The following is a 19556-nucleotide window of genomic DNA, read 5'->3' as shown; positions in this document are numbered from 1 at the left end:
CATCACGGAAACAAAAAAAAATCATCTCATCGTCTGCTGTGTGTCCCCTTGAGATTACAAACACACGCCTCCTAGATGTCTGTCTTTTTGTTTTTTTTTCAGCAGCTAAGATAGAGATTCAGAGATTCAGCTTGAGTGCAGTACCCCACATAATTTACATTTTTCTTGTGTAGTTATTATTCATTTCATGTAGAGATGGGCACATTCTAAGGTGTTTCTGGCGAAGCACTTACAGCGAGGGTGCATAACGGGTATAAGTTTGGGTTATAAATTCAGCTTCTTAATAACTGTCTCTCTACACCCCCTACAAGCACACACGCATACACAAAACCTATGCATAATCCCTTCACATTTGTACCCAAGTGGATTAAGGTGCACAATTTCAGTAAAAAATGGCCTCTAAAATCCCGTGTAGCTGTACTACCCAGGGAGACATTGCAAACGAGCTCCCAGTAGAGCTGCCTGTTGACAGGACAGGTGTGCTGTGGGACAGGGGCCAACCCTGGATCGTCGAGTGTTGCACCTTTGAGTGGGGAACTTTATTCCCAGTAGAGCTCCTGCTCTAAAATGTGGTCCCAGAGCGGGAAAATATTTAAGGCGGAAGGTCTGAGCAAATAGCTATTTAAATATTAAGGCGCTAGACGTATTCTATTCATTTATTTAACCTGCCGGGCTAATTCTCAATCTGCTCCCCTTTCACGGTGGTGACCTGGCCACAGGGCTGCAGGAAAAGCAAACAGCCAGGCGAAGAAGGGGAAAAAATGTCTCCAGTTCATCCGCTCATTATCATACAAGGGAAAAATCAATGGTAGCGGGAAGGCATAATTAGAGACTGTGTCGTGCGGCTCGTCCTTAGACAAATGTGAGAACAGCGCATCACATCTCGACTGGGTGTGTGCGCGTGCGTGCGTGCGTGTGTGTGTGTGTGCGCGTGTGTGTGTGTGTGTGTGTGTGTGTGTGTGTGTGTGTGCGTGCGTATGTGCGTGCGTATGTGTGTGTGTGTGTGCGTATGTGTGTGTGTGCATGTGTGCGTGTGTGCGTGTGTGCGTGTGTGCGTGTGTGCGCGTGTGTGTGTGTGTGCGTGTGTGTGTGTGTGTGTGTGTGTCTGTGCGTATGTGTGCATATTTTAGCCTAAGTAAGACTTTCTTACTGGATTTTGCTGGATTTTCTCCCCTATTTATTCCTAGGGTGCGCTGCCCTGTTTGTGTGAGATTGTGTGGGAAGTATGCGTATTATGTATGGAATTATGTCTGCTGCATATGAATGGTCCACTCTGCGGTGCTGAGGCTCAGCCCCGTGCTGTGTGAAATGCAGGAGCGTGTGTCTCAGCCTCTCTGATGTTCTCCTGTGTTTGTTCTCCCTCCTCAGTGCTCAGTGGGCTCTGCTCCAACGACTGCCCGGAGAAAGCGAAGGTGAGTCTGGGAGCCTGCCGGATCTCTGCATGGGTCTGTCTGGAGGGGAGGGAGGGGGAAAATAAAGAGAGAGAGAGAGGGAGAGAAAGAAAGAAGGAGAGGGATTTGTAGTGAGAGAGGGAGTGTCAGAGAGAGAGAGATTGAGGGAGGGAGGGAAAGAGAGGGAGAAGGAGGGGGGAGAGAGAGAGGGAGACAGTCAAAGCGGGAGAGAGAGAGAGAGCAAGAGAGAGAGAGAGAGAGGGAGGGAAAGAAGGAGAGGGATATGGAGTGAGAGAGAGAGAGAGAGAGAGGGAGGGAGGGAAAGAAGGAGAGGGATATGGAGTGAGAGAGGGAGAGATCTGCAGGGAGCTGATCAGTGGCTCTACATACAGACAGAGGCACCGGGCGAGACGTTAAAGCTCCAACACTCCGTCAGGCTGGGACTGACAGATAGAGAGTCTGGGACCCGTCCCCACCGCCGCACCGCGTGCGCGTCTGTTCAGTTCCCTCAGCGGGTCTCGAACCCAGCATGCAGAGCGACTGATTTCACCGATGTGTGCTGGGCCCACGGACCTGTGCCTGAACCCCACGGGAGCCTGTCCCATTCTGCAGCTCTGCCCTGCCTGCTTCACTACTGTTGGGAGAGGGAGATTTTTAAAAAACCCCTTTATCGAGGCATTGTTCCAGCACAAAAATGACTGGACTTCAATAAATAGAGAGAGAAAGAGATGGAAAGGAAGAGAGACAGAGACAGTGACATGGAGAGGGAGACATAGAGAGATTTGGAAAGGGAGAGAGACAAACAGGTGGAGAGAGAGAGATGAAGCGAGACAGAGGGAGTTAGAGAAACAGAAATAGGGATGAAGGGATGGGGATAAATTAGGGGAGACAAGATAGAGAAGTGTGAGTGAAAAAATAAATGGAGAAAACGGGGGAGGGTGAAAGGTGGAGCTGAAAAAGATCTAGGTGAGGAGGAAAACAAATAAGGGAGCAGAGCTTTTAAAAAATGACACAAGGAGAGGGGGAGTAAAAATAAGAAGGGAGAAAGATTGATAGAGGTAGCAAGACTGAGAGCGAGAGGCGCAGAGAGAAAGAGAGGGATGAGGGAGGACCGCTGTGGCCTAGGCGTCTGCAGCGCTGCCTGACGGACTCCAGTGACTGATCCCCTAGCAGTAAAAACATGGGCTTGCTCCCTTTATTATGTGTCGGCCTCTAATGAAAAGACACTGATCCTCCATGGCGGCCCTACACCGGCCCCGCTGCAGAGAGCCCTGCACCCGTGCATGCTGGGAAGGGCCTGGATGTCTCCGCTGATTAAAACGAGTCGCGGTGGAGCTTAAGAAGCAACGCGAGGGGTTTTTTTTTTTTCTGGAAATCTTTGCACCCGGATCACGTAACTGTACGCTCTGCAGATGCATCCAATCCAACGCTCCCTGGGTTTAATTTCCAAATACACATTATCTTTGTCAGATAAGTTAAAAATGCCATTTTCCGTATTTGAAAATGAAAACGGTAAAGCTGAATATCATTTCATGTTTTCTGCAGCCCTGGGTTGAGCCTAAATACATCAGCCTTGCTTCAGAGGTCAAGTGATGTGAGGGAGATTATACTTTATGGGATTTACACTGTGCGTAACTTCACAGAAATTCCCAGCATGCTTCTGTTCACCTGCTCTCTGCTTCTCCTTGGATGGAAGATGGGGGGTGGGGGAGTGGGTTGGGGCTGGGGTGCTTGGAGGGCTGGGTGGCCCTGGGGGGGGGTTGGGCTTGGTTGGGGGGGATGGGGGACTTTTTTCTCCCAGCGGCTATGAAAATTCATTTCTAGTTTCAGGACTAATTCAATTCATTACCATTTTGTGGGATTACTCGCTGCGGCGTGGAAGGAGACATCGCTGTTGTCGGCGCGGACGCGGACGCGGCCGGCTGCAGAAAAGCCTGTTCTCTGGAAGCCTGTGATTTAATTCCCATCTCGTGTCACTCAGCACACTTTGAGCCCGGCCGCCCAGAGCGCCGTTTTAAGAATACATTATTTGTTCGCTTCGCCGGCTAATTTGCGCACTGCGACTGACGTGTCTCCGGGTTGCCATGTTCACAGCTTTATCTGTCGAGGCGGCACAGCCTGCTCAAGGCGACTTCAGTCATTCTAAAGTAGGGCTTCCACTTTTAAACTGACAAAATTCCCAACCTGGCAACCAAACCATCCCCTCGCCCAGTTCGATTGGGTTAAATGGTTATCTCCCTCCACCTCCGCTGATTTGAGCATTCTGGCACACCGCTAATGCCTAGCACCCATGTCATCAAAATGGCCGCTCTGCATTAGTGGTGGTTAAGGATTGTTCTTCTTCTCTGTGAAGTGATTTTAAGGTCACAGGATGGAAGGTGTTACATAACCGCAATCAAATATGGCTCAGCTTAGGGTCTGAGGCTGCAACCTTCTGCTTACAAGACCTTTTCCCAAAACGCTTCACCGCCACTACAGACATCGCAGAAACCCAAGAGAAGACAATTGGGCCGCTGTGCAGTATGTTTTCACCTCATTGGTTCTGTCAAAAGAGGTCACGTCAAGAATTGTCGGGGCGGACCACCCTCCCTGGCTTTGGAATTAGGGTCTTCTGTTGGCCGGGAGAGGCAGTGGCCTCTCTTAGGCTTCATTTCCAAACTCTCCTGTGTTATTTGTCTGTGAATTCAGTTACATTTGTGCTTCACGTGGTCAGGGACCCCATCAGGCAAAGTGGGGACTGCTTGAAATGATAGCCAGTCACTTCAAATGCCTGTTATCACTGAGCAACCCTGGGAAAAGGCATCAAGCCTCGAAAGTCTGTTATGAAGTCAGTTACATAACCGATTCAACAACCTAAACAGATGGCCAGCTCTTTGTCCTCACTACTCTCTGACTAAAGGTAATGTGAGTTTCTCATTCTGTTGTACAGTCTGTGGATATTCATGAACAGACATACCCAAGGGAAATGGCAGGGTTGTGTCATTGGTCATGGCCTTTCACGTTTATAAACGTAAAAGGTGTCAGTTTCAACAGTAGAGAGAGATTCTGTGAACATAGAGCATAGGCTGGTTATTCTGAGTCTGTGCTTATATCAGTATTAGCTGGAGCCGGCCCCAGAATGATGAATGACCTTTGACCTCTCTTTACCAATCAGAATAGACTTTAAATGAGCCTGCCCCTGTCTGTGTTCCCCCCGCAGCCTTTCGGAGTGAACCAGCCCGGGCCCTACGTCATGTACACCACGGTGGACTCCAACGGCAACCTGAAGAACGCCTCCGGTGAGATGGGGCAGGGTTGGGGAACGCTCGTTCTGCACAGGAAGCCATTAAAAGGCCCTCTTCTGAACCCCTCCCCATTCATTGACTCTGTGGCTCTCTCTGTGTTTGCTCTGATAATAGCCTTGTGTCCTATCGCCAGGGTGATCGCACCGTGGCCACGGCAGTGCCACAGTGCTTCCTGTTCGAGAGTGGGGGGGGTCATGATGGGGTGTGGGGGGGACAGGGCAGGTCCCTTTGTTTGCTCCTAGATAAAGACTTGCGTACGAGGCCGGGCAAAATGGAGGAAGAGGAGGGAAGAATGAGATTTTTTTATTGGAAGGCGGCAAAAAGGAGACGTTATGTAAAGTGGTAGTGATGACTACCCCGTAATGAGAGTGAGGTCTGTCTCACAAGGCTGCTTTCAAGCTCTTATGAGAGGAATCTGCATCTGTAAAATGGTCAAACTGGTAAAATGCAGCACTTCCTCTTCCACTGTGTTCCAACCCCCGAGCCAAATTTCCAATTGGAATTCAGTCAGATAACTGAGGCTACACCAGTAATGGAGATTCTCCCCCATCATATTTGCTCCAGTGAGGTCTTCATGCATCCCATTATAGGCGGAGCTACAGCATGCTGTCAATCGCTGACTCATTTTAACCAGTCAAAACATTTTGACATTTGTCAGTAGTTAAATGACATTTGTCAGTAGTTATATGACATTTGTCAGTAGTTAAATGATATTTGTCAGTAGTTAAATGACATTTGTCAGTAGTTATATGACGTTTGTCAGTAGTTAAATGATATTTGTCAGTAGTTATATGACATTTGTCAGTAGTTAAATGACATTTGTCAGTAGTTAAATGACGTTTGTCAGTAGTTAAATGACATTTGTCAGTAGTTAAATGACGTTTGTCAGTAGTTAAATGACGTTTGTCAGTAGTTAAATGACGTTTGTCAGTAGTTAAATGACGTTTGTCAGTAGGTAAATGACGTTTGTCAGTAGTTATATGATGTTTGTCAGTAGTTAAATGACGTTTGTCAGTAGGTAAATGACGTTGGTCAGTAGTTATATGACGTTTGTCAGTAGTTAAACGACGTTTGTCAGTAGGTAAATGACGTTGGTCAGTAGTTATATGACGTTTGTCAGTAGTTAAATGATGTTTGTCAGTAGGTAAATGACGTTTGTCAGTAGTTATGTGACGTTTGTCAGTAGTTATATGATGTTTGTCAGTAGTTAAATGACGTTTGTCAGTAGTTAAATGATGTTTGTCAGTAGTTAAATGACATTTGTCAGTAGGTAAATGACGTTTGTCAGTAGGTAAATGACGTTTGTCAGTAGGTAAATGACGTTGGTCAGTAGTTATATGACGTTTGTCAGTAGTTAAATGAGGTGATTGGTTTAGAGCAGGCGCAGTGTTTGGGGGCTTGTGAAGGCTGTGTGTCCGGGGCTAATTTGCAGGCCGGACGCCGCAGCGTTCCCCTCTCCTGAGCAGCCTTATCTGCCACCGCACACCGCCCAAGGAGCCTCATCCGCTGTAATTACAGGAGGCGGCGCCGCGGAACGCTTCCCCCGTCTGCCACCGTGTCCCCCGGCAACAGCAACCCAGACAACGCACTTGTGATGAGAAAGCTTAAAAGTCTAACTTTGTTTATTTCCTTGCTCAGCAGATGCTGTTATCCAAAGCAACTTCTTTTTTTATTTATTTAACTTTTTTCCCCGTTTACATACTAATGTCCACTTGTACTGCCGGGTATTTAGTGAAGCAGTTCAGGTTAAGCAGCTTGCACAAGGGCACAACTGCTGTGCCCCACATCAGATTTGAACTTGCAACCTCTGCATTACAAGCCCAGCGCCTTAAGTGAACCACTCTGCGTCTGCACTTTCAAACCCTTTGCACTTAAAAACAAATATGTGATTAGAATGTTCTTAACTGAACATTCTAATGCTGATGTCACAATCACTACTGGTAATTGAAAGCAATGGAGTTCTAGAACACTGACAATTTTGAAAGAACTCCCAAATGGTCAACCAGACACCCCTGTGAGGGGCGGGGCTTGGCGAGGCAGTGCAGTAAATATCTAACAGCTTCCTGGATTTTGGTGCCCCACCTACCCGATCCATTATTAACAAGCTAAAAGGGTGCGGGTTATTTTTAGACGGGTAAGAACAGCGGACTTAAGCACACCTCAGGCCTGCAGTTAAAAAACAGAGGGGAAAAAAAGTTTGGTACTGTGAAAACAAATTATGTGCGTTTAAAAACCCTGGGCCCCATTAGCGAGGAGATACAGCCCCGCCGTGCTCTGTGCACTGTGTGCTGTCGCCTCTCATTACGCTCACACAGCGTGCTGTAAATAAATACTGCATGAGCCTCAGTACTCTCTCTGGCACCCAGTCTCTGGCCTCACCCTGAGGAGCTAACCTTAACCCTAACACAGAGCCTGACCCTAACCCTAACCCTCTCATTATGCTCACACAGCGTACTGTAAATAAATACTGCATGAGCCTCAGTACTCTCTCTGGCACCCAGTCTCTGGCCTCACCCTGAGGAGCTAACCTTAACCCTAACCCTGAGGAGCTAACCTTAACCCTAACCCTGAGGAGCTAACCCTAACCCTCACCCTGAGGAGCTAATGCTAACCCTGACCCTGAGGAGCTAACCCTAACCCTCACCCTGAGGAGCTAACCCTAACCCTAACCCTAACCCTGAGGAGCTAACGCTAACCCTGACCCTGACTCAGCTTCACTGACCTCTCCGCTGCTGGGGATCCAGGTACAGGAGCTGCTTTTCTGATTGGTGGCTGCTCTTTATTGATGCCTTTGAAAATGCGCTACTTATGCACTGTACTGGTAACGGACCTAATGTGTTAATGGTGATTTATTCCTGACTTGCTTCTCTCACGCTTTCTATATAAATCATCGTAAAAATGACACAATGGCGTAAATAAGCCATTTATCCAAATACTCATGTCATAATGCATTAGAACTAGAATATGTAAAATAGGTGCAGGTGGGCGGGTGTTGGCATGGCGATGGCAGGGGCGAGGGCAGGGGCGCTGGGGGCTTTGTGAGGCGCCACGCGCTCGTCCTGAGCTCCGCCGAGCCTCTTGGGCGCGGCATCCCGCCGCCGACGCGGAAGCGGCTTTGGCGATGGGTGAGGCGCCGCCGGGCTTCACCCGCAGTCTCTGCCCTCCTGCTTCAGTCCTGCCTGCGTCAGAGATGGGGCTGGCACACGACTGGCGGGGTTGGCACTGCCCTGGCAGGGTTGGCACACAGCTGGCGGGGTTGGCACTGCCCTGGCAGTGTTGGCACAGGGTTGGTGAGGTTGGCACAGGGCTGGCGCTCGCCATGTGGGGGGCACAGTGTCGATCCCACCCCACAGGGCAGGGTGTGTGAGATGTGGGTTCAGGCACACAAAGCAAAGAGAGAGACAGGCTGCCTTCACTGACCTGCACAGTGTGTTGTGTGAATATTTGTGTATTTACGTGTGTGCGCGTGTGTCTGTTTATGCGTGTGTGTGTGTTTGTGTGTGTGTGTGTGTGCGTGTGTGTGTTTATGCTTGTGTGTGTGTGTGTGTGTGTGTGTGTGTTCATGCGTGCGTGTGTGTGTGTGTGTGTGCGTGCGCGTGTGTCTGTTTATGCTTGTGTGTGTATGCGTGTGTGTGTTTATGCGTGTATGTGTGCGTTTGTGTGTGTATTAGGGATGTGAGGTTGTGTTGGTATTGGCTGATGAAATGCATTCATAATGCTGGTATGGGTATTGGACCGATGCTGAGATGATGGCAGATAGGAGGGGCAGATATGATGATGCATATTCATACAGCTCTGCTGTAAATAAAGTGAAAATGTCGGCCATGTTGGATTTTTTTTCCATTGTCTGCAAAAACAACGGAAAACCTGCAATTTTCATCCTACATCCTTCAGTGTGGAAGCTTGGTTGAAGTTTGCATTTGTGCCACGATTGGCATTAGCGGTCTATAACCTATAATGTTGGCAACAAAGCATTTCTCTCACCTCTTCTCTCACCTCTCAAGCCTTCTCTCTCTCTCTCTCTCTCTCTCTCTACCCCCGCCCCCCTCCCTCCCTCTCTCTCTCTCTCTCACGCCCTTGAAATAATTCAGAAAGCTCTTTCTGGGCTTCTGAGGGATTGGGCTTCTTTGATACACAGACTTAGACGTGATCCGGCAGAGCAGGAGGGGCTGAAGTTTTGGAGGGGCACTATCAAAGGATGGGAGAATAGGAAAAAAAGTTTTTTTTCTTTTTTTTTTTCTTGCCGGTGAAAGCAGGCACATCCGCTTTACCTCTCCCCACCTCTGTGTGCCTGGCAGCAGCCTGCTGGGACTGCTAATGCGGCTCTCTCCTCTCAGCCTGGGAGAAATAGCCAATAAAACCGGGGAAAGAGTGAGGGAAATCAAATGAGCGGAGCTCGCCCGGGGGACCGGAGGGAAGACAGAATTTTTTTTTAAAAACTCTTCTTTGAGAATCCGCGATCCGTTCGCTCCTGGAGTCGAGATCACGGAGCAGAACTTGTGCGGTTTCGCAGCACGACTCAGACGACGACAGCCTGTGAATGAGACCCGCCGTGCTCCCGCCCCTATATCCCAGAATGCATCAGTGTACAGTCTGTCAGGGAATATCTCTAACCCCCGGGCGTCTAATGTTATCAGGAGTGCCAATTCTGGTAATATCACACCAGAGCAGCAGTCTGGGGAATTGTGGGAAGCTGGCCTTAATTCTCCCTTTCTCTCCCTTGTTTCATGCTTTTCGGTGTTCACTCCGCAGTGTAGCAGCTGCATGCCACAGGCCGTCAGAGGAGGCGAGGAATCCCACGCAGGTGGAAACCCTCCCTCCCTGAGCAGCGTGAGCTCAGAGTGTGCGTCGCGCGCGGGACCCCCGGCACCCCCGGCACCCCCGGCCGCAGCGGCCGCTGGCTCGGGGGGCTCCGGTCCGGATCAGGAGCACAGAGAGCCAGAGCTCTGTCTGCACGCGTCACACGCTTCCCGTTACTTCCCTGAGCAAACAGAAGCGTAGGCGAGGTCAGAGGCCGCGCGGGCGTGGATGGGTCGTTCCGCGCGGGACCTCAGCAGATGAGTGATGAATGAGACGTGGCGGGTTTGAGTGGGGGGGGGGGGGGGGGGGGGGACTCGCGAGTCCCCTTTAGCGCGGGCCTGATTTAAAGCGTGTTTGCTCTGTACCCCCCTGTCCCGCCCTCGCACTAAAATGAGCGATGTCCCCTGCGGCCATCGTCTCTCTCCGCACCGCCGTGTCCGCTTGTCACCTTGAAACTCGGGAGGCAGGCAGGAAAGAGTGGGATTGGTTGGAGGGGTGGGGGGAGGGCATTGTTGAGGGCTAGATGGTGATTGGGTGGGTGGTTTGGGGCTCGCGCGGTCTCCTTAGCGCCTCAAACTTGCTCGACTGAAACATGAAACAAGCCCCTCTCCGTCTGACACGGGCAAGACTGCATGTACCAGCGTTGCCATGGAGACGGCGATCTTAGCTCGCCGTTGGCTTCTGTGTTCTGTGTTCTGTGTTAATGTCCTTTCGGAGCGATCGCTTGTCGATGCTCTCTGCGTTTGTGTGTGTGTGTGAATCGAAATGAAGCAGCCACGAGGTCTAAGACCTCCCTGGCGTCAGGAAATTAGGATCCCTGACACGCTGTGTTTAACCGCGGTCTCAAACGGAGAAGCGAAGCGCGTGTGTGCGTGCACCTCTGCGCGCTGGGTGTGTTTGACTGGCGAAGCTCCGAGACTCTGAGGCTGACGGCGTGTGCGGGTTAAGAGTTGAATCCGTCTCAGCGAGACGTCTCCGTTCCTCCGCCTCCGCCCTGCGCCGGGGGTGCGGTCTGATCGCGGGATCAGCCGCTCCTTTCGCGCCCCGACTCCCCACGCCGCGCAGGATCACGCTTGTTTTCCTTCGGCGCAGAAAGCCAGCAAGTGCCTTCTTCCTGCCTGTTGCCGTCTTCTCCAAATAAACATATGCTAGCGTAATTACACCTGCTCGTGGCACAGGGATGGAAATGAGCGCCTTTCATATGGATAATTAGATAATTGCCGGGTTGTTACTTGTGTCTCGATTTGGCGAGCTTGGTTTCGGTTTTTGTCCTGAAATCTGTGATGTGATGGTGATGTGTGATGAGGGTGATGAGTCCCATATTTATTTAGTACAATAAACAAGGCAGTTGTGTCATTAAGAAATGGGATGTAGGCTTTGTAGCAACGTCCAGAGACATGTGTGGGCTGGTCATTGGCCAGAACCTGCCCGAGGGGAGCATTAGCATGGTTCCTCCAGCTGCCCATAGCTGAGAATTAGCATAGCTGCCCGTGAGCTCTAGCATGGCTGTACGAGCTGCCCATAGCTGAGCATTAGCTGAGGGCCTGTCTGTTGCTGGAGATCAGCCAATCAGGGCCAGGACACAAACGTTCTGGCCGAGGGTGGGTCAGCATACTCTGACCCTGACCCTTGACCCTGGAGCCCTCACCCCTGACCACTGCCTTTGCCTCCCCTCTCTCTCTGGTTTTTTTTTAGGCGTGATGCGAATGATCACTCCCAACAAACGCTCCTTCTCTTTCTTCTTCTCCCCCCTCCCCCCTTTGAGTCTCCAGACGTCAGGCTGATGAATGGACCTGTCTGCTGTAGACCTCAGGATCTCTCATCCACAGTCCTCTCTCTCTTTCCCTCGCTCTCTCTCTCTCTCCCTTGCTCAATCTCTCCCCCTCCCTCCTTCTCACCCCTCTCATGCTGTATCTGTCTCTCCCTCCCTCTCTGTCTCTGTATTCTCTCTCTCTTCTTCTCGTTTCTCTCTTTTTCTTTCTCTCAAGGGGGTGGATGGATGAAGTATCAGGGACAACAGATTATTTTGAAACAAAAGTAGACTCTGTATATTGCTTTTATTGGAAAAAAAATTAATCCTTTCCTACCCACACACACACTCACGCAGTCTGTTAGACATACACACAAAATTAATTCACACACTCAGTAATTCACTCCCACGTGCACACACACACACACACACGCAGTGTCTTTCTCAGACATACACACACAATTAATTCACACACCCTCACTCATTCTTACCCACGTGCACACACACACACACACACACACAGTCTCTTTCTCAGACACGCACACACTCGCTCAGTCATTCACACACACACACACACACACACACAGTCTCTTTCTCAGACACGCACACACTCGCTCAGTCATTCACACACACACACACACACACACACTCCCACGTGCACACACACACACACAGAGTCTCTTTCTCAGACATGCACACACTCGCTCAGTCATTCACACACACTCACACACACACGCTCAGTCTCATTCACTCCCAGGCCCGCTCCCCGCTCTGATCTAAATTGAAAGGGCTGATGTGTGTGTGCTGGAGCGAGCAGAGGGATGATTATTGATCAGAGCTCGGTCGGCTCTGCGTTTCTGCCACGCGGTTCGACCGTCGAGCTGCGCTGCATTCAAACGCGAGCAGGATTAAACCGCTGCGTGGACAGCTACACGCACGCACCCGTATGCGTGTACCTCCTACGCGCTCCGACCCGAGCACGCACGCGTGTGCACACACACACACACACACCTCCTACACAGTCTCTGACTCGGTCATTCACACACGTTATAACCCATGATACCTCTCCTACTGCAGCTTACCGACACACACGGCTCGCTCACACACATCCCTCCTGTGTACACACAGCGAACACGCGTGTGTGTTCTGCTGAAATGTCAGTGTTCACGGTTGGTCTGCTCTTCATCCATCTCCACATTGTGCTGTACTTCTGTTCCTGCTACCTCCTCTCCTGCTTTCCTTTTCCTGCTACCACCTCTCCTGCTTTCCTTTTCCTGCTACCACCTCTCCTGCTTTCCTTTTCCTGCTACCTCCTCTCCTGCTTTCCTTTTCCTGCTACCACCTCTCCTGCTTTCCTTTTCCTGCTACCTCCTCTCCTGCTTTCCTTTTCCTGCTACCTCCTCTCCTGCTTTCCTTTTCCTGCTACCACCTCTCCTGCTTTCCTTTTCCTGCTACCACCTCTCCTGCTTTCCTTTTCCTGCTACCTCCTCTCCTGCTTTCCTTTTCCTGCTACCACCTCTCCTGCTTTCCTTTTCCTGCTACCACCTCTCCTGCTTTCCTTTTCCTGCTACCTCCTCTCCTGCTTTCCTTTTCCTGCTACCTCCTTCCTGCTTTCCTTTTCCTGCTACCACCTCTCCTGCTTTCCTTTTCCTGCTACCACCTCTCCTGCTTTCCTTTTCCTGCTACCACCTCTCATGCTTTCCTTTTCCTGCTACCACCTCTCCTGCTTTCCTCTTCCTGCTACCACCTCTCCTGCTTTCCTTTTCCTGCTACCACCTCTCCTGCTTTCCTTTTCCTGCTACCACCTCTCCTGCTTTCCTTTTCCTGCTACCACCTCTCCTGCTTTCCTTTTCCTGCTACCACCTCTCCTGCTTTCCTTTTCCTGCTACCTCCTCTCCTGCTTTCCTTTTCCTGCTACCTCCTCTCCTGCTTTCCTTTTCCTGCTACCACCTCTCCTGCTTTCCTTTTCCTGCTACCACCTCTCCTGCTTTCCTTTTCCTGCTACCACCTCTCCTGCTTTCCTTTTCCTGCTACCTCCTCTCCTGCTTTCCTTTTCCTGCTACCACCTCTCCTGCTTTCCTTTTCCTGCTACCTCCTCTCCTGCTTTCCTTTTCCTGCTACCACCTCTCCTGCTTTCCTTTTCCTGCTACCTCCTCTCCTGCTTTCCTTTTCCTGCTACCACCTCTCCTGCTTTCCTTTTCCTGCTACCTCCTCTCCTGCTTTCCTTTTCCTGCTACCACCTCTCCTGCTTTCCTTTTCCTGCTACCACCTCTCCTGCTTCCTTTTCCTGCTACCTCCTCTCTGCTTCCTTTTCCTGCTACCACCTCTCCTGCTTTCCTTTTCCTGCTACCACCTCTCCTGCTTTCCTTTTCCTGCTACCTCCTCTCCTGCTTTCCTTTTCCTGCTACCACCTCTCCTGCTTTCCTTTTCCTGCTACCACCTCTCCTGCTTTCCTTTTCCTGCTACCACCTCTCCTGCTTTCCTTTTCCTGCTACCTCCTCTCCTGCTTTCCTTTTCCTGCTACCACCTCTCCTGCTTTCCTTTTCCTGCTACCACCTCTCCTGCTTTCCTTTTCCTGCTACCTCCTCTCCTGCTTTCCTTTTCCTGCTACCACCTCTCCTGCTTTCCTTTTCCTGCTACCTCCTCTCCTGCTTTCCTTTTCCTGCTACCACCTCTCCACCGTCTCCGTTGAGCCTCACTGCAGCCCATTGAAGCCCTGATGCCGTGGATACTTCAAGACCTGTCAGTCTGAGCTGTAATATGATGACAGTTAAGAGGGTGGAGTACACTTTTCTGCTTCTATTATTGCCCTGGCTATCTTCTCTTTGAAACAGCATTTTTGGTGCAGTGGTAAATCAGGAACTTTTTTTTTTTTGTGACGAGACATCGTAATAGCAGCTGAGTTTCGGATCTTTGAATGGCAGACTCCTGTCAGCTTTTCCATTTCCTCTTTCCTTCCTTTGTACGCTATCAGGATAAGAGGAAGTGGATAAAACCGCGCCACTTATCTCCTCCTTCCACAGATCCCCACTCCACAGCCAATCAGAGTGTAAATCTCCTCCCGTGGCTTCAGGAACCAGGGACTCAGAACCGGTCCTCTCCCAATCCCCCCGCCATCACACGGCTTCATTTCCCCAAACGCCCTTATCCCTAAGACCCTGGATCACAGGCTCGGCTTTGTCCTTTATCTGCACAGAAGTGCACCTGATTGCGGAGAAGAAAGGTTTCCATGGTGATGGGGGCCAAAGCCGGTGGGTCTCATTCCAAACGTTTAAGGCGATCTCGTTGAGCGGGTGTGACGGGGGGGGGGGGGGGGTGCCTTTCTCCTGATTGTACGGGCTTCCGTGGGTCCTGGCGTCCGGCGAGAGACGCTCCCGCTCGGACTGTGGAAAGCGCGGTGGAGGAGGAGTCAAGGTTGTCACGGCCACGCAGGAACACGCCCAGTCTGTCAGGGCTCTTCAGTACTGCCATACTCAATGGGGATTTGACTACTGGTGCTTTTGAAAGGAGTCAATGAAGTTTGCTTACACTATATGACCAAAGGTATCTAGATATCTCTTGGTCTGGGGCTGTTTTTCCTAGTTTGGGCTAGGCCCCTTATTTCCAGTGAAGGCAGATCTTAATTCAGTGGCATTATAGATGATTCCAAATTTGTGGCAACAGTTGGAGGAATGCCCTTTCCTGTCTCAGCATGACAATGCCCCCAGGTACACAGTTCCGTATAGAAATGGTTTTGTTGAGATTGGTGTGGAGGAACATGACTGCCTTGTACAGAGCCCTGACCTCAACCCCATCCAGCACCTTTGGGATCAATTGGAAATGCAACTGCGAGCCAGGCCTAATCGCTCAATCAGTGCCTGACCTCACTAATGCTCTTCTGGCTGAAGGGATGCAAATCCCTGCAGAAATGCTCCAACATCTAGTATAAAGCCTATAAAGAAGAGTGGAGGATGTATAGCAGCAAAGGGTGGACCAACTCTATGTTGATGCCCATAATTTTGGATGTATATAAGTGTCCACATACTTTTGGCCATGTAATGTATGTCAGGTCGTAAAAAAAGAAAGCATTTCTTATCCGCATGAGTTGTGTATGAATGAAATGGCTCACCAGGTCATGTCGTTGAAACGAGGGCTCATGGGGTCTGTGTGTCCAGGCTTCACAGAGGCCTGAATCCTCTTTGGGCACTCTGCAAACAATGAGTGGCCTGCTGTTGTCATATATAAAGGACTTCTGGGACTCCCAGTGGAAGCCACACTAACACACTCTGTAGTGACAGACTAGTGTCTGAGCCAGGTTTTCTTGCCTGACTCTGTGCTCTGTGGAAGCTGGTAGCTATTCACCGGCTTAATAATGCAGACTGTATGGGGGGTGGGGGGTAGGGTGTTTTGGAGGAAATCACAGTTAGTTTGGAGACAGTTCTGGGGGGGTTGGAGGCAACTCCAGGGGGGCCAGGGAGTTGGAGGAGATGGGAGAGGGGCTGGAGACGAATGGACGGAGTTAAAAGGGGGTTTGCAGACATTTGGAGTGGGGTTTGGACACCAGCTGGAGGCACACACTGTGCAAGTGGCGTTGGCAGACTGAGTCGTCATGGCCACCGGCCAGCCCCGCCCCCAAGCACGGCTGACCTGGCAACCTCGGCTCCCTTGAAGGATACCGCCACACCTGCCAGGAGCCAGGATGACACGGAGAGACAGGCTGTGCGTGTGGAGCCGAGTGTGACCGCACGGCTGCTACCGTTACAGAGAGAGGAGCCCAGAGGGGGAGACTTCACAGTTATGAAGGATGGGTTGTGTGACATGGCCTCACTACAGACATGTAATCTGTGTGTGTGTGTGTGTGTGTGTGTCTGATTGTGTATGTGCATGTGTGCATCTGTGTCTGTGCGTGCGTGTGACTGAGTGTGTGTGTGCGTGTGTGTGTCTGTGCGCGTGATTGCGTGTATGTGTGTCTGTCAGTTGGTCTCTGTGTGTGTGGGTTTTAATTTCATGGATTATTAAATTCAGAAGCACAGGTGACCTTTCTGTGCGTATCCTGTTATTTTATCTATAAGAGGGCAGTGTACTTGAAGTGCCTCAGAATGCTGGTTCAGATGAGGGCAGGACACAGGGGTTTGAGTACACACTGTTACATTTCTTCAGCCTTCAGCTGGTATTGGGAAGGCCAGTCTTCAGTCACGGAGAGCAGAGCCTGTAGGGTTGGCTCAGACAAGTCAGTGATTGACAGCTCATGGTGGCTCCACCCATTCTGGAGTTCAGAGAGCGTGGCTGTGCTGCCAGGTATGTCCGTCTCAGCGTCTGAGCTGACAGGAAGTATACAGGTGTGCGGCGTGGGGTAGTCCATTTGCAAGGTGAGATTTTACTCTGGTAGACTGACAACACAGACTTAAAATTCAAGTCTTACAAATATGTGAGACTGCGGTTGAGCTACTCTATATGAGAGCAGCTATAGAATACAGTCTTCACCAATATGGCAGTATGTGCTTTGGTGAAATCCAGGCTCACACCGGAGGAATAAGTATAATTGAACTTCCTAAGAATCCCGGCTAATGCACAAGAAAATTGAGCCAGTGCTGTTTCCAGAATTAAAATACGTATATAATCTTCCAAATCGAACTTATTAGTGTTCGTCTGCCGCGGTCCAAACGGTTAGAAGCCTGGGAATGGGCGCTCATTACTGAAAGACAGCGCTCAGAGATCAGTGTTTTTCCTCGTCTAATGGCGTCATTAGTCCAGCCGCTACCACTGAACTCTCAGGTGGGAAGAGATGTGGCTGCACCGCTTTCATTTTGTGTGTGTGATGCCCTGGGAAAGTGACTCCCCGGACAGTGTGTAATGTGTGTGTGTGCGTGTGCGTGTATACATAGAATAGAAGAGAAGAGGAGGGGTGACATGCCCCAGAGGAAGAGTGCAGAGAGTATTTTTAATGAATTCAGTTAAATTAAATAATATTTATTTAGTGGATACCATGCCGAGAGAGGGAGACAGCGAGAGAGTGAGTGGGGAGTGTGTGGGGTGCAGAGGGCCTTATGCACAGGAGTGATTAGCTGTTGGTTTGGCTGTTTGCTCTGCAGCTGACTTGAACCCCTGTACTCACTGTCGCCTTTCATCCAAAGTGCATGCAAACATCCCTCAATCAGAGAAACGCACACGTTTCTCCCAAATCAAGATTAAGTCTAGATTCTCAAGTGTGGCATCGGTGCTCATACCCGTGAATTTGTGCTGTCTAATAGCCTCCCTGCATATTCCTGAGCAGCCTCTGCACAGGAATACTGAAACACTGCCGCTGTCGTACTGCCCCAGTTGCATCTTAAGTAAGCGTTTGCTCTCAAGTCCTTGTTCCTTGTTTCTTAAATTCACTGGAAGGATACAAATGCCTTCTGAGTCCTTTGTGTGGGCGCTCGCCACAGATAGTCAGTTGAGCTCGAACCCTTGATTAAGAAATAAAGAACTTCTGTGATTGGTGCGATTGCTCTGTCTTTTCACTATTTGCTCCACATCAGCCTGTCTGCAGATGCACGTGCATATGTCATCAGCCAGGAGACGGAAACGCATACATAGATCCATTTCAGTCCTTGCTTCTGGGCTTTTAGCTCCCCACAACCACCAGTATTGTTTCTGATTGGTCTGTGATGAATGCTAATCAGTTCCTGATTGGTTCTCTTAATCTTTAGTCTTCAGGCATATTGTGTCATTGTGTCTATTTTGTGTATTCTAAAGTAAACACAGAAATCGTAAATGGTTGAATTCAGCCTGTTCAGCCTGGAGGTGAGAGTGGGAGCGGCTCGTGTGTGGTTTCCGTGGTGACGGTTTTTTCGTTTGTTTCCCTTGCAGCCGGTCAGCTCTGTCAGTCCGCCCACCTCTCCCTGCAGCTGCCCTACACCGTCCTGGGTCTGGGGCGCAGCGCCAACTTCCTGGACCACCTGTACGTGGGCATCCCGCGCCCGCCCGGGGACAAGGTACGATGCACACGTGCGTACACACACACACACACACACACACACACACACACTCTACTGTATAGTTTCTGAAACAACTGCCTTCGGTTTGTGCCAGTCTCACCCATGCCATTATTTAAGCAAAATTGACTTTCTTTATCGACCATGTCAGATTTTATTCTGGCACCATGAGTTTTGATTGTGTATACAGTGCTGTTTTTGTCCCAAGCCCCTGTGTTGCCACCTATGGCGCTTTTCACCCTGAATCTCACACTGATTTTCACACCCTGAATCTCACACACTGATTCTAACACACTGATTCTCACACTGTGATTCTCGCACACTTTTTTTGCACAGTGGTTCTCACACAGTGATTCACACACCCTGCTTCTCACACCGATTCCCACACCCTGATTTTTTCACAGTGATTCACAGACCGTGATTCTCGCACCCTAATCCTAACACCCTGAATCTCACACACTGATTCGCGCAGTGAGGCAAACACAGTGATTTTCACAGCTTAAAGCCTCCTCCTGATCCCTTGTAAATTCCCTCCAGACGTCGTCGGCTCCTTCCAGCACATAAGGACAGGAAGCCTTTATTAAGCTTAGTTTGAATTGCAGATTTCCTGATGAGGCTGCACAGATGCAGAGCTATTTGAAGGGCTTTTTCTGGGCAGTGGCCTTTTTTGCCCCTCTGAATTTCCTGCGGCTTGCTTTCACACAGCTTTGCTGAAGAGAGATAGCGGCCGCCGTGTGCAGCTCACGCACTGTCAGAGCATCCGCCACACCTGGCCACGGTGTCGCTGTGACTGTGCACTCGTCACAGCAGCGTAGTTGTGTTGAGTTCCTGGTAAACGTTTCCCTCCAGCACGATACGTGAACTACATTTCCTCAGACTGTCAGAACACAGCAAGCTATGAAATTCACTCGGCGAATTTAGTATGCAAGTAAATGCAGGAAATATGTGAACCGTAACTGTTTCAAATTAAAATAATAGTTACTAGTGTGCTCATTTCCTGGTGTGTTGTGCTGCTGTTGTATGCGCAGCTGGCTCTGGTCATTCTGCGGTACTGAGTTGCGTATTCTGAGTGCATGCTACAGCACTGTGTGTTTGTCCTGTCCTCTGTGTCTCTTCTGCTGCTGTGAGTGGCATAAGAATTGTGAAGTTGTCTTGCAGTTAGAGGACGTGTAGCTGGTGAGAGCGGAGGCTCTATTCCGTTCATTTCATTTTATCACTGCAGCCGCGGCTCGCCTCTTTCAGCCGTAACTGTGGCAACAAAGAGCGGAGTGTGGAACGCCGCGAGTGGATATCACAGAGCACGCTGGGCCTCAGGGCCGTCCCGCCCCCGCCCGCTGCAGCCCCCGAATCGCTGGCACAAACGTGTCTGTCAGAA

The 19556-nt window shown here is 50.2% G+C and overlaps 1 protein-coding gene across 1 annotated transcript in view; it reads left to right on the top strand.

The window, feature by feature from the left end:
* itfg1 (integrin alpha FG-GAP repeat containing 1) overlaps nucleotides 1-19556 on the top strand; it is a 106871-nt gene that overhangs the window by 76074 nt on the left and 11241 nt on the right. The window contains exons 13-15 of the mRNA XM_064338009.1: nucleotides 1369-1412; nucleotides 4591-4669; nucleotides 18057-18181. Coding sequence (XP_064194079.1) covers nucleotides 1369-1412; nucleotides 4591-4669; nucleotides 18057-18181 — 248 coding nt within the window. The remainder of the gene's footprint in view (nucleotides 1-1368; nucleotides 1413-4590; nucleotides 4670-18056; nucleotides 18182-19556) is intronic.

This window comes from Anguilla rostrata, chromosome 5, assembly GCF_018555375.3.
Source record: "Anguilla rostrata isolate EN2019 chromosome 5, ASM1855537v3, whole genome shotgun sequence".
Taxonomy (NCBI): domain Eukaryota; kingdom Metazoa; phylum Chordata; class Actinopteri; order Anguilliformes; family Anguillidae; genus Anguilla; species Anguilla rostrata.
The sequence above is the reverse complement of the archived record's forward strand: the minus strand, read 5'-3'. Positions and strand labels throughout refer to the sequence as shown.